This window comes from Vicugna pacos, chromosome 9 (genome assembly GCF_048564905.1).
Source record: "Vicugna pacos chromosome 9, VicPac4, whole genome shotgun sequence".
Taxonomy (NCBI): domain Eukaryota; kingdom Metazoa; phylum Chordata; class Mammalia; order Artiodactyla; family Camelidae; genus Vicugna; species Vicugna pacos.
In genome coordinates, this window is record NC_132995.1 from 75762818 (window position 1) to 75777990 (window position 15173).

Below are 15173 nucleotides of genomic sequence, written 5' to 3' on the forward strand. Positions count from 1 at the left end.
CTGTGGATTATGAGTGTGTTTATTAACAACCCCATCTCTGCTTGCTCAGGAGAGCTGGGAGTTCACCATGTTATTATCTCCATTTACCCATAAATTATTTACTTTCATTTATTTCTTACACTTAACTTTCACTTACTTTTATTTCATTTACTTATAAAAAATGATCATTAGAGTTGATTTTTGAAGTATGTTTTTCTATAATTGTATTAGGGCTATAAAATTTCATAAAAATCCACAAAAAAATACCTCACCAGTGGAAATTAATTTGTCTTCTTTGTCACTGATATCTTCTGGAATTTCATGCTTCAGCAGAGAACAATCAGATGATCTTTTACCTAAGAACTCTACAGATGACCTTCCATCATTGTCAGTACACTTTCCAATACTGAAGTCACACTTCTTTTGTGGTACTCCACTCTCCAGTATCTTTTCCCTAAGAATTTCCTCTTCATAGTTTTTTATGTTTCTGCTTGATGAGTACACAATCCTAAAAGTCAAAATGTAAAATATTAATAAAAATAACGTAGGTGATTCTTAAAAGCTACTTTCCCAACATGCTGCTTTCATATGTAACAGCTATATAGTTTTAAACCCTTTCTAATCTGGACTAACTGGAGAAAGGGCAATCTAAAATGACAGAAAGTTTGAAAAGCAGTCTATAAATAATTTTAATGTGAAAAATGAATATATAATGGCAACAAATTAGATAACCTAAATGAAATGGACAATTCTTAGGAAGGATACACACTACCAAACTTGATCTCAGAAGAAACAGAGTATCTAAATAGATAAATTCAAGAGAAGAGATTGAATTAGTAATCAAATACTTCCCACAAAGAAAAACCCAGGACCACGTGGTTTCATTGGTGAACTCTACTAAATGTTTAAAGAATTAATGCAAACCCTTCACAAACTTTTCCAAATAATAGAAGATGGATGCTTTTCAGCTCATTCTCTGAGATGAGTATTATCCTGATACAAAAGCAGACAAAGACATCACAAGAAAAGAAAACACAGACCAATATTCCTTATTAATATAGAGGAAAAATCCTCAACAAAATAATAGCAAAAGGAATCCAGTAACATAAAAAAATTATACACCATGACCAACTGGGCTTTATTTCAGGAATTCAAGGGTATTTAAACAAATGAAAATCAATGTTATGATGTACCATATGCTATAGTCTGAATGTTTGTGTCCCCTCAAAATTTGTCTGTTGAAATCTAATGCCCAATGTGATGGTATTAGCAGGTGGAGGCCTTTGAGAGGTGCTCGGGTGAAGCCCTCATGAGTTGGATTAGTGCCCTTACGAAAAGAAGCTGCAAAGAGATCCCTCTCCTCCTCCCACCATGTGCGGGAACAGTGAGAGGTCAGCAGTCTGCGACCTAGAACAGGGCCTTCACAGAACCCTGCCATGCTGGCACTCTGACCTTCGACTTCCAGCTCCAGAACCATGAGAAATAGACTTCTGTGGTTTATAAGCCACTCAGTCTGCAGTGTTTTGTCACAGCAGCCCGAATGGACTAAGACACCAATGTCAATAAGAGAAAACCCACATGATCATCTTAATCAATGCAGAAAAAGCATCTGACAAAATCCAGCACCCTGTCATAATAAAGCACTCAACAAAGTAGGAAGAGAGGGAAGCATCCTCAGTCTGATGAAGGATCTCTGTGAAAAACCCACAGCTAACATCACACTTCACAGTGAAAGACTGGAAGCTCTCCTCCTAAGATCACCAAGGACGTTTGTCTGCTCTTACCACTTCTGTTCAACATTTAACTGGAGGTTCTAGGCAGGGCAATTAAGCAAGAAAAAGAAATAAGCTAGATTGGAAAGGAATAAGTTAAGCTATCTTCATTTACAAATGACAAACTTGTATACAGAAAATCCTTGGAGATGCACCCTAAAACGATTAGCTAAACAAGTTCTGCAAGGTTGCAAAATACAAAATCAGTGTGCAAAACTCAATTGTGTTCCTACACACTAGCAAGGAGCAATCCAAAACGAAATTAGATAATAACTCAATTTACAGCAGCGTCAAGAAAATAAAATACTTAGGAATGTATTCACAAAAAGTACAAGACTGCATGCTGAAAGCTACAAAACAAAAGCAATTAAATAACTGGAAACACATTACAGATGACTTACTGTTGTTAAAACAGCAATACTCTGAATTAATCTACAGACTCAGTGCAGCACCTACCAAAATTTGGCTACTTTTCGGTAGAAATTGGCAAGCCAATCTCAAATTCAAATAGAAATGCAAGGAACCCAGAACAGCCAAAACAATCTTTAGAAAAAACAGAGTTGGAGGATTCACACTTCCCAAATTCTAAGCCTCCTCTGAGGCTGAAGTCATCAACACTGTGTGGTACTGGCATAAGGACAGACATACAGATCAGCGGAAGGGAACTGAGTGTCTAGAATATACGCGCAAGGGCAACTGATTTTTGACAAGGGTGTTGTGATATTGTTATTCATAAAATGAACTGTATATTTGGTCTTTGCCCACTGTTCTCAGCACATAGCTCCTAAAACCCTTATAGTTTCCCATGTAAAAGCTATAGGACATCTTTTCATAGAGTACTTAGTTTTGCTCCCAGGTCCTCAGATAGCTCCAGAAGGATAAGGTGAAATGGATGTCTTTTGCTGTTTGTAACAAGCCCCTTTCAACCAGACCACAGTTTACATTAGTGAGGTTGGTGACTCTTAGAAAGCACCTGAGGATGGGGGCTGGTTACTAGGGGAATCAACCAAGTGGGTAGAAGGTTGGAACTTTCAGCTCTCCCCCACCTCTGCAGAGGGGAGAGGTTGAATTAATCGTCAACAAATAATGATTTAATAACTCACAACTATGTAATGAAGCCTCCATGAAAACCCTAAGAGATAGGGTTTAATAAGCCTCTAGGTTGGTGAACACGTGGAGGTACTGGAGCAGTAGTGAACCCAGAGAAGGGATGGAAGCTTCACACCCCTTCCCACAAACCCCGCCCTACGCATCACTTCCTGAGCCATATCTAAAGTCCCTGTATCTAAAAATTTTTTCAAAGACTGTATTTCCTACTCTAACTCAAGTACATAGCAAAAGACCCTACAGTAAGTAGCAACCTAACAGAATGTTTCAAAATCTTTATTGGTTACTTAGAAAGGATGTGTGTTGAAGACACTTACAATGACTGAATTTTATACAGTAAAATCAAAACTCCATCAGAATTTTTACTAATCCCAGAATCTTATGTTATAATCCTTTTATACTTTATATTAACATAGACAAATTTCAATACAATCTGCTTTAAAAAGGGGAGGGGTATGTCAGAAGCACTTTCCATACACAGGACATGAGACGACACACCACTGGGAACGCTCACATCAGTGAGATGACCTAACCGCAAGGAGCTTGCATAACCACAGACGTACTAACTAACCTAACACAAAGCAGAGCGCGACTGAGGGCTTAAAACAGCACTGAGAAGTGCCCGGAAGCACAAAGCCATCTACTCCAACTGCTTTGTTCTCACTCTGAGACAGCTGAGGCTCCAAGAAACCATGAGACAAGACAGTGCTCAGCCAGCAGGCAGACCTCTCTCTGCCTTGCTGTCGCCAAGCCAGCGCTCCCTCCGCTTCCCCACACCGTCTCCTATTCAATCGTTTTTCCTAACACTTTTAGGGACAGCATTAATATAATTTTTCCCTTCCTCTAATATATAAAAATTTGACCAATCCAAAGTATCTTCTTCTGAACATGTATTCAATAGCTGGAGGAATGCATGACTTCACTGGGCTGCTCCTACAAATTATACTTATTAAAATGTACTCAGTGCTTACATATGCCAGGCCACTGTGCTGAGCGCTTTAAAAACATTTCATTAACCCTCGCAACAGTCCTATGAGGCAGATGTTGCTGTTCTGTCCATTTCTCAGGTAAGAAGACAAATGGTAAGGGATTAGTCCGAGTTCGCACGGGTAGAAGTGGCAGGCCTGGTTTGACTACAGAGCCTGCTCTTACGACAAGGCCACAACACCACCTACACAAAACACAAAAGTATGCGCTTCCAAATTGACTGTTGGAACTCAGTGATGAACCTATGATCTATACTGGGAAATGATAATGATTTTCTAGACTGCACTCACAGTATCTTTAAATCACAGTATGTCATACTGTTCTTACACACAGAGGAAGCCAAGGTTAGTCAAATTTCTATTTATACTTATTGGAGCTTCATAAAAGAAACTCTGAAATAATAAAAACAAAGCAATCAAGCAACCGTCAGAACACAAAATGAAGAAAAATATGCCAAATAATTTAATTACCCCAAAAGAATTTCCTGCACCAAAGTCAACATGGTTTTGAATATGGGCAAAAAGTAAGTCAGCAAATAACTAAAGACTGGCACTTAAAAAACACCAACAATTCAGGGCACAGAAATACAAAAATCCAACTTTGATTTCTCATCAAAGTCAAATAGGCCATCGGCACCAGCATTAAGGACAGACATACAGATATGGAATCGACCTGAGAGACCGGAAATAAACCTTAGTGTTCACGTGTGTATTAGGCAGCTGGGGCTGCCGTAACAAAAGCCACAGACTGGTCGCTGAAGCAGCACAAGTTCATTTCCTGCCGTCCTCGAGGCCAGAGGAGCCGGGGTCTAAAACCAGGCTGCCACCATGGCGGGGTCTGGCAAGAAGTCTCCTCATGGCCTGCAGTCCTCACCTTCTCACTGTATCCTCACATGGCAGAGAGAGAGAGAACAAGCTCTCCGGTATCACTTCTAGTTGAACTGTTTCCTTTTCTTTTTTTTAATGCAGATAATGGGGATTGAACCTGGGACCTCACGTATGCTAAGCATGCACTCTACCACCGAGCTACATCCCCTCCCCACTGGTGTCTCTTCTTATAAGGGCATTATTCCCACCATGAGATCCCATCCAAACCTAATTTACCTCCCAAAGGCACAATCTCCAAATTCCATCACATTAGTGGGTAGAGCTTCAACATACTAATCTTGAGTGGAAACAATTCAGTCCATAGCAATAGGCAACCAACTTTCAACAAGGATATACAGACAATCCGATGGGGAAAGCACAGTCTCTTCAAAAACAGTGCTGGGACAACTAGATATTCATACACAAAAGGCTAAAGTTGGTCCCACTCCTTACTATGCACAAAAATTAACTCAAAATGGAAAACATTTGCAAATGATGCAACTGACAAGGGCTTAATCTACAGAATACACAAACAGCTCATACAATTTAATAACAAAAAATAAACACCCCAATCCAAAAATGGGCAGAAGACCTAACAAGCAATTCTCCAGTGAAGACATACAAACGGTCAACAGGCACATGAAAAAATGCTCAGTATCACTAATTATCAGAGAAATGCAAATCAAAACCACAATGAGGTATCACCTCACACCTGTCAGAATGGCCATCATTTAAAAGTCCACAAACAATAAATGCTAGAGAGGGTGTGGAGAAAAGGCAACCCTCTTACACTGTTGGTGGGAATGTAGTCTGGTGTGGCCGTTATGGAAAACAGTATGAAGATTCCTGAAAAGACTAAAAATAAACTTACCATATGATCCAGCAATCCCACTCCTGGGCATATATCTGGAGGGAACTCTAACTCAAAATGATACATGCACCCCAATATTCATAGCAGCATGATTTACAATAACCAAGACATGGAAACAACCTAAATGTCCATCAACAGATGACTGGATGAAGAAGTTGTGGTATATTTACACAACGGAATACTACTCAGCCATAAAAAATAATAAATAATGCCATCTGCAGCAACATGGATGGACCTGGAGATTATCATTCTAAGTGAAGTTAAGCCAGAAAGAGAAAGAAAAATACCATATGATATCACTTACATGTGGAATCTTAAAAAAAAAAAAAGACAAATGAACTTATTTACAAAACAGAAACAGACTCACAAACAGAAAATAAACTTATGGTTACCAGTGGGGAAAGGGGGTGGGCAAAGATAAATTGGGAGTTCGAAATTTGCAGATACTAACTACCATGTATAAAACAGATTAAACAACAAGTTTCTACTGTACAGCATGGGGAACTGTATTCAATATCTTGTAGTAACCTATAATGAAAAAGAATATGAAAAGAACATGTATGTACATGTATGACTAAAACATGCTGTACACCAGAAATTAATACATTGTAAACTGACTATATTTCCATAAAAATGGATCACAGACCTAAATAAGCATAAACCCAAAAAATTCATAGAAGAAAGTATAAGAATAAATCTTCATGACCCCAGATTAGGCAACGGTTTCTTATCTATAATACAAAAGCACAAGTGACAAGAGAAAGTTAGATTAACTAGGCTACATCAAAATCTGAAACGTTTGTATTATAAATGATACCATCAAGAAAGTGAAGACAACCTACTGAATGGAAGGAAATATTTGCAAACCATCTGTCTGGTAAGAGCCTAATAATGCAAAATAAAGATCTTTTATAACTCAATGACATAAGATAAATAATCCAATGGAAAAATGGACAAAGAACATGAATAGGCAGTTCTCCAAAGCAGATAAATAAATAACAAAGCAGTACATGAAAATATGCCCAAACCATTAGCCATCAGGGAAGCAGAATGAAGCACAATGAGATACCACTTTGCACTCACTAGGATGGCTCTAATAAAAGACAGGATAACAGCAATTGTTATGAGATGAGGAGAAACTGAAACCCTCCTACATTGCTGGTAGGAATGTAAAATGGTGCAGCATCTTTGGAGAGAGTCTGGCAGTTCCTCAAAAAGTTAAACACAAATCACCATATGATCCAGCAATTCCACTCCTAGGTGTGTATCCCAGAGAACTGAAAACAGACTCACGTGAAAATGTGTATAGGAATGTTCACAGCAGCATTAGTCGTTACACCCCACAGGGGAAACAACGTAAATATCCATCAGCTGATGAACAGATAAACAAAACGTGACACTGCCATACAATGGAATATGATTCGGCAACAAGAAGAAATGAAGTACTGAAACGTGCAGCAACATGGATGAGCCTTGAAAACATTACGTTTAGTGAAATAAGCCAGTCACAGAAGACCGCAAACTGCATGATTCCATTTATGTGAGAGGTCCAGAACAGACACGGAGAGTAGATCAATGTTGCCTAGGGCGGGGGGTGGTGAGGGAACGCAGAGCAACAACTAATGGGTATGGGGTTTCTTTTGGGGGTGTTGTAAATGCTCTAAAATTAAATTGTGGTTGTATAACCCTGTGTAAATACTAAAACCACTGGACTGAATCCTTTAAGTGGGTAAATTGTATCTGGGATATGTGAATTATATCTTAATAAAGATGTTTTAAAAACTGGTAATTGGCAAATTTGTAGTACTATACAATGAGATCACTGCCAGTACTGGCTTCAAAACTTAGTTCTACACTTACTTAGCATCATGAAACACTGAAATCAGAATCACTGGCCAGCACATACCCAGCCCTTCACACAGGGCTTTGCCCATAGCAGGACAGAATAAATACCTGCTGAATAAGTGTGTGTGATGAGTAGTGTGACAGAAGATCACTAAAATGTCTTTAGAACAATACTACCTTCCATATACTGGAGAAAGGTAAGAAACTATGAGAGGGCAGGATTTAAATTACAGAAATGAAATACAAATAAATAAGCACTTCAAGATTTACAAACATAAAAAAATCTCAGCTAACAATTTTCATGGTGTTTTTTCTGTGCCAGGCGTTTTACATATGAGGAAATTCCAAACACAGAGGGACGAAGTCTGAGGCACACAGCCACCCAAGGGCAGAGCAGGGAACTTGAATCCATGTGTTCTAGCCCTAGGGTCCATGTTCCTAAATTCTAAAGTGGTAAAGACCTCTCTAACGCCATTTAAATCGGTTTTTAAAAAAAGAAATATAATTTTAAGGAACTACATTAGAAAGTACTTCCCTCCTGGATACATTTAGCAAAAAATGAGTGTCAAATAATTATGCATTTTGTCCAGATAACAATAAAGCATTTAAATGGAATTCTGTTCAATTAGAATAGGGATCAATCTAAACTAGTTTCTCCCATTATTTAGCCAATGACAATTCTCTAAGTCACCAAACATGAGTCCCTCAAATTACTAACAAGTTCAGTGGATGTCCTAGTCAAAAATCTGGACCACACACAAGCCATGAGAATAAAAAGTTATGATCTCATATTTTTATAAACATACATAATTTATTTAAAGCTTTGCATACCAATAATACAGAAGTCAGTATATAGCAATGGTTCTCAACAGGGGGCTATTTTACCCTCCAGAGGACATTCGGCAACGTCTGGAGACACTGTGGTTGTTACAGCTCGGAGGTGGGGCCCTCGGGAAGGCCAGGGAGAAGTGTCACCGACACCTCGGGGCTGGAGGCCAGGGATGCTGCCGCCAAACCTCCTGAAATGCACAGTACAGCCCCTCACCCCAACAGAAAACTGCCCAACTCAACATGGCAGTGGTGCCAGTGCGGAGAAACCCCAGCAGAGAGCAGTTCATTCAGATCACTGGGGGGCACACCGTTTCCTCTCTCAGGATGAGCTGAAGTCAGAAATCAGTCTCTCGTAATACTGAGCCTCTGATACCCTAACACCAACACTCAGCCTCCACTATCACTAATGACTAAGACAATATGGAATTTGAAAGACTGGGTTTCTGAGGGTATAAAAGAGACATGAAAATACATGAAATACACACACACATGTAAGTTTAAAAAATAAACAATTACATACTAGATTTAAATATAAGAGAAAAACAATAAAGAAATCACTTACTGTAAAAATGTTCTAAATTCTGAAGCTTCGAAGTTCTCCACAGCAACAGGTTCACGATTTGTTATGTTATTCGTCCGTCCAATCGTATGAAAGTAGAAATTGGGAACCCTTGCTAAAAGGATTGCTTTGTGTGCTTTGAACAAAGCACAACCTACAGAGAAAGTAACATCTGCATGGACTTCTTCTCTTAGAAGCCTATAAGGAATGAAAAGGAACCGCAGTTTAACTAGTGATTCTTAGAAATACATAATACACCCATTTTTATAAAATAAGTTTTAAAAATAACATGAACTAATAAATACAGAGGTAATAAAATAAAAATAAATTAATATGAAAATGAGTTTGTTCTCAGTTCATTCCAAAGCACCTGCTTAATATTGGGTTAGAATGCAATATTCTAAAATTTATAATGAAAACAAAGGTAATTACACTAAGAGATTACTTTTTCAAAAAATATCTTTTCACTTTAACTCTTTCTAATAATAAAGTTTATCTTCTGCTACTTATGTTGACCTTCCTTTAAAATGTACGTACTTTAGATTTATTTGGAAAGAGAACACAAAGTAACATGATCACTGACTACTGAATCAATTTTTTAAAATCTTACTAAAATTGAACAAAGAAAAGTAAACAGTCAACATCGGCAAACCAGATATGACAATAGACAATCCAGTTTAGAAACTGGTACGTTTTGTTTCGACTACTGTTGAATACCAAGTCTGAAATGCAAGCCTGGCTGTCAAGAATGTGACATTTAAGCCCTTTTCCATCCCCCTCCCCCAAACAGAGCTTACCATGCGCTATTCTATTATTAAAGTGATGGACTCATGTGGGGAGCCCATGCAGGCCCCTTCACTAATGTGCAGACACAGTACAGTAAAGCCCACACGTGAAGTGATGGAAGAACAGAAATCAGCATCCTAATAGAAACCATCCTAATCCTTTTTTCTGTGTGGTAACTATGTATCTACACTCTGTAAATACTAAACAGTACTTCGTAGCAGTAAAACAGCAGCAGCAGCAAGGTATGTGTTCTCAGAGGACTTCTGTATCGCAGGGTACAACTGGTAATCACACTGGTACTCTTCAGGTGTTCTGAGCATGGATAGATACTCATCACAGCGAAAGCTCAGAATGTTGCCACTGACACTCTCTCCCCCAAGACCAAGTTAATGGCTCCTTCCTCTGATCCCTCAGTACATACTTCCATTACTGCATTTCTGCCATTGCTTCATTATTATTTTTATGTATCTTTCTCCCTACCAGACAAGAACGCCCCAAAGGCAAAACCTGTTATCTTCAGCACATAGCAAGAGCTCAGCATCTACTTTGTGGAGTCTGCTGTGTTCTACCCTAAACAAAACAGATGCTTCAGAGCACAAAGCTTTCAGGTCATCAGAAACAATGAGCAAACTGATGCTTTTTAGTCAATATTTTCATCAATAAATTACTTTCATAAGTGATTGTGAAAGTCATGCAAAAATGTATCGGTCTCTCAAACACTAATAAAAACCCAAAATGTACAGGTACTCAGTTTGCTCCTCCCTCATGCCCACCACCTCCCATCCCCCACTCCTCCCCAAGTGAATAAAGCAGCATTGCAGCTGGCAGCCACACTGCTGTCACTAGGGAATCGACCTTGTGCATAATACATACTCATGAGTATTTGTTAAACAAAAAAAGTTAATGTGTTTAAAAAATTGTCAGTGTGAAAATATAGTGCTTTTTATTTTATAAAACCACTTGTATCAGTATATCTTGTACCTGCTACAAGTAACAATATCTGACTCAGACCACTAAAGGGAGGTTATTGGCTCATCTAATAATATACTTTAGAGGAAGGACAGGTTGGAGCAAAGGCTTCATGATGTCAAGGACCAGCTTCTTTCCATCTTACTTCTTTGCCAACTACTGTATTCAACTGTCTAAAGAATTTTAGATGGCAGACTAAACCCAGTTCTCACTAAAAATTTATTGAGCGTGTACTATTACTAAGCACTGGGAACATGAAGATGATTAAAACATAGTATCTGCCCTCAAGGAGTTTATAGAAGAGTATGGAGGCCAGGCCTGAAAATTAAAGAGTGTGATATATTCAGTAGGACAAATAAGTAAATTTTTCTCAGAGGCAGACATAAGAGAAGATCTTACAGAGGACATGAAAACCAAATGGCATTTTAAACGTTGAGTAAGAGTTGGCCAGGAAAGCAAGGCAAGGTAGGAGAGAGCTCCTGCCTCCATGCTCCTTACTAAGGTACAGGCTGAGTGTGGAGCTGCAAACTGGTCAACAGACTACTGAGAAGTGGCAGGCGAAGCTGCAGGGATAAAGATGAAAAAGAGGCAAAGAGCTTAACTCTATCTTGTGGTTGAAGGGGAATGACTAAATAGTTCAATATGTGAGCAATTTTATTTTTCAAAACATCACCTGTTAGCTGTATAGAAGAGGAATTGGGGGAATGAGACTGAAAGGGAGAAAATGACTGCACAACACAAACGGATGACGTAGCAGGCTTGAGCCAGGGGAGATGGATGGTGACAGAGAACGAATGAGGTAGCAGCCTGAGCCAGGGGAGATCAGTGGTGACAGAGAACAAGGGATTCACTTAAAATGTATTTAGGTAATAAATTGGCAGGAGTTGGTGACCGGATGTAGACAGTGAAGGGAAGGGAATAACCTAGGATCTCTCTCCTATTTGGCTTCAACAACTGCGTGCTGGTGATGCCACCAGCTTTTGATCTATGTCTGCTGTGCCAGCGTCCCTCCTAAACTCCAGACATATTTTCAGCTGTCTCCTGGAAATGGCTTCCTGAACATGCACCATACTCCTCCCTTTCGGATGTCCTAAGATTTAGTACCATCTTCTATGCTTCTGTTTCCCTGTGTTTCCACATGTAATCGATCACCAAGCCTATCATTTGCACTTGTGAATCCCTTTCACCTTTTCCGTTTTCACTGCCGTTATGTATCCCTTGACTATTACAAAATCTCCTAGCTGGTTTCCTTTTTTCTGATTTCCTTCCTCAATTGAAGATCTAATTATGTCAATCCTCTATTTAAAAAATACCAACGATTTTCCAATGCCTCCAGAATACATTCCAAACTCACCACTGAAGAAAGAGGCCACTATGGTCAGGTCTCATCCATTCACTCTCATCTGCTGTCATTTTGCCTGCCATACCCACAATCTTCCTCAAATAAAGCTACCAAACTGCACCACATGACCCTGATGCTCTTAGCCACATCTGAATGGACGATGGACTCAGCCAACGTTAGCCATTAGCCACTGTGGTAGTTAAACAAGTGAACTCTAGCAGAAATGTTCTATAATAAACATAGGGCCAACTGAGCGCACTCTTAACAGAATTCCAAAGAAAATCCAAGGTAGAGTAAGAAAAAGGAACAGGTAAGGAGAGAAGCAGAAATAAAGGAACAAAGTTATTGGAAGATCAGTTTGCACCACTACTATACTTTAGAGAAGGCAGACTGACTGGGTTCATAGTCTGGGCGTGTGACCTTGGACAAGTCACTTTCATGTCCCTGGAGCCAGATGACAAGGTTCTTATTCTGCCTCCACCACCTCTTCTCTATGCTCAGTTTCCTCATATCTTCAGTGGGAATAACGACAAGTTTCACCTCCCAGGGGAGTAAATAAAACATGTCAGCCCAGCGTCTAGCTGAGAGTAGGATGGCAATAAGTATTAGGTGTTTTTATCACAACTGTCTTGAATAGTGGTCCATTGCTCAATGAGGTCTTAACACACAATCGTTGTGTACCCCAGCTTTCCAACTGCACATCAGATCTGGCTTTCTGACTGCTGAACCTGCTTCCTATTTGTCCTCACTTCTCCACATACCCTAATGCCTCAGGTAACCTAGAGGTGTCTCTTCTTGCTGTTTGAACAATCCAATACAACTTGCTTTCTCAAAATAAATCAAGCCCTTCCAAATCTCTATGCCCTTGTAAAAGCCATTCCCCTTGTTTAGACACCCTCTGACTTTTCCCTTCTTAATCTCTACCTAAAAATTTTAACCGATACCCAGGAGATCACTCGAGCATCACCCTATAAAGCCTTCCCCAAATCACCCTGGTCTGCATAACTTTTGTTGGGCTATTATCTCTGTCACTAGAGTGTTAGTACAAACACCAATGTCATATCTTACTAATCCTTGATTCTTCAGAACCTAGTACAGTGCTAAGTACATGGTGGGAGCTAGCTTCTTCATTAATATTTGTAGAATAAATCAATAAATGATATCGCTGTCCTTGAAGATTAACTTAGCATAGCTTTTACGGTGGCTGGGTGAGCATATGAAGTTGCCTTGTTAAAAAAACAAAACAAAAACTTTGCTTGTAACAAGAACTTGGGAGTTCAGGATCCTATCCTTAATTGCTGCTAGGATGAGGATAAACTATTCACCTGCTATAATTTTAACCTCATTTTATTTATATAAATTAGAAGTATTATCTTCCTTAAATTCATGACACTTTGATCACAATACAGTTAGAAGAATAGAGCCACTGAAGAGGAGCACCTTCTCCTTAGAGATTCACCCTAGCAACAGAACAACTTCACTGTTATCTTTTCCATCTTTTCCATGAATTCCCCCAGTGGTGGAGACAAAGCATCTCTGGTAGATGGACCTAACTTAAGAGAATTTTTTTTTAACTTTATAAAGTTCAGTTTATAGCTGCTGGAGCCTTAAATGTGGGCGACAGCAAGCACTTTTTAAATGTAGAATGCTGCACAACTGTTCGTTATGAGTAGAAATTATGTTCAGTGGTTCTCAAAGTATGACTGAGACTTGCAGCAGCATCACCATCACCTGGGACCTTGCAAGAAATGCAAAAATCTCAGGCCCCATCCCAGACCAGCCACCAGAACTGTGGTCTGGGCCCCAGGAAATGGAAGCCCTCCAGGTGATTCTGATGCACACTAAAGTTCAAGAATCAATGTTTTGGCGGAAATGCAAACTAGCTAGGGATTCTTAGCTTCACTTGTTTTATAAAGTGAGATGACACTCCTGGATTCACCATAGCCTGAGTTAACCTTCACAACAACGCTCCACTTGTTTGAGTCGCAGGGAGCTAGGCGTTGCTGGGGGCTACAGAATGTTCTAGAGCGGGGAAGCCAGGCTGCAATCAGGAAATGTTTCTATGTAAGCATTTCTGCTTCAATGTTTAAGGAGAGCGCAGAAGAAAGAGACCTCCAACTCTCCAGGAATTTGTCCTATTTTTCACTCATTCTATGTAGATGTTCACTTTTCTACCTAACTTTATCGTTTTTCTTAGAATTGTCTAAGTTTCTTTAAAAAAAAAAAAGTGTGCGTTTCAGGACCAGGAAACCTGGACTCAGGCCGGTGTCGAAGTCGAGACCCGGCCCGCCCGTGCAAGGGACCGGGGCGGAGGCTGGTGCGCGCGGGACGCGATGGCCGTGCTGGCTTCCTGCCCGCCTCTGCCGAGCCGCGAGGCGCCGGCGACCGTCCGTCCGTCCGTCCGTCCGTCCGAGCAGCCCGAGGCGGCGGAGGGGCGGAGACGGAAGGAGCCGCAGCTGCCGGCGCGGAGGGGCGCCCCAGGGCCGCAGCGCCGCGTCCCCGCCGCCTCCTACCTGAGCAGGTCCCGGCTCAGCTGCTCCGACGCCGTCGCCTTCAGCCGGCGCCGCTCGCACGGGCCCCTCCTCTGCACCCCCCTCCCGCGGCCCGCGGGCGACCCCGGGCGTGCCGCGGGGGCGGCGCCGCGCTCCGCACGGCCGGCCATGGGCCTCCGGGGCCAGCGCCGCGGGAAGGACGGGGCGCTTCCGACCAGAAAGCGGCGCTCCTGCCCGAACCCGCCCCCTGAGGAGAAGGCCTCCGCCTCCGCCTGCCTGCGGCCGCTCCCTGGCGCCGCCCGGCCGCGGGGGGGGGGGGGGGGAGGGGCAGTCACGTGACCGGGGGCGCGTGCGCAGGCGCGGCAGCTCGGCTTCCCTCCGCCGCCGGGGCCCCGGAGCGAGCGGGCCCTGCGAGTAACCGAGGACCCTCTTCTGGGCTTTCCGGTTGTGCTAACTGTTCACTTTAACAGATGTTTTGAGAGCGAAGTCCAAATGAACCGTATAGCCCTTCAACATCTTGTCTTCCTGGGATGTCAGCGGGTTTTTTTCCCGGGAAAGACAAGTTCACTAGACCTTTCTGCAGCCAGTCACACTTCCTTACTTGCTTTGGGCAAGCAGAATTCGGGGTGTCAGAGGTCGGGGAAGGACTTAGTAAAATCAGGAGTCACAACTCTCCTCACTCCCCTGCAAAGGGTATATGCAGCGTCTGGAAGATTCCTTCCGCTTGTAATCCAGGAGTGGCTAGTGTAACTGCTCTTGGACTTCAG

At 41.4% G+C, this 15173-nt stretch overlaps 1 protein-coding gene across 3 annotated transcripts in view; it reads right to left on the reverse strand.

Annotated features, from left to right (window-relative positions):
- Nucleotides 1–14630, reverse strand: part of BTBD8 (BTB domain containing 8) — an 83867-nt gene extending 69237 nt beyond the window's left edge. For 2 of the 3 annotated variants that reach the window (XR_012076047.1, XM_072968265.1), the window contains exons 1-3: nt 14428–14630; nt 8821–9015; nt 252–487 (exon numbers count right to left, since the gene is read on the reverse strand). Coding sequence is in view for 2 of the 3 variants with exons in the window: in XM_072968265.1 (XP_072824366.1) it covers nt 252–487; nt 8821–9015; nt 14428–14576 (580 nt within the window). In the remaining variant the exon portion in view is untranslated. The remainder of the gene's footprint in view (nt 1–251; nt 488–8820; nt 9016–14427) is intronic. The other variant, XM_072968264.1, reaches the window with a different exon arrangement.
- Nucleotides 14631–15173: the final 543 nt, after the last annotated feature.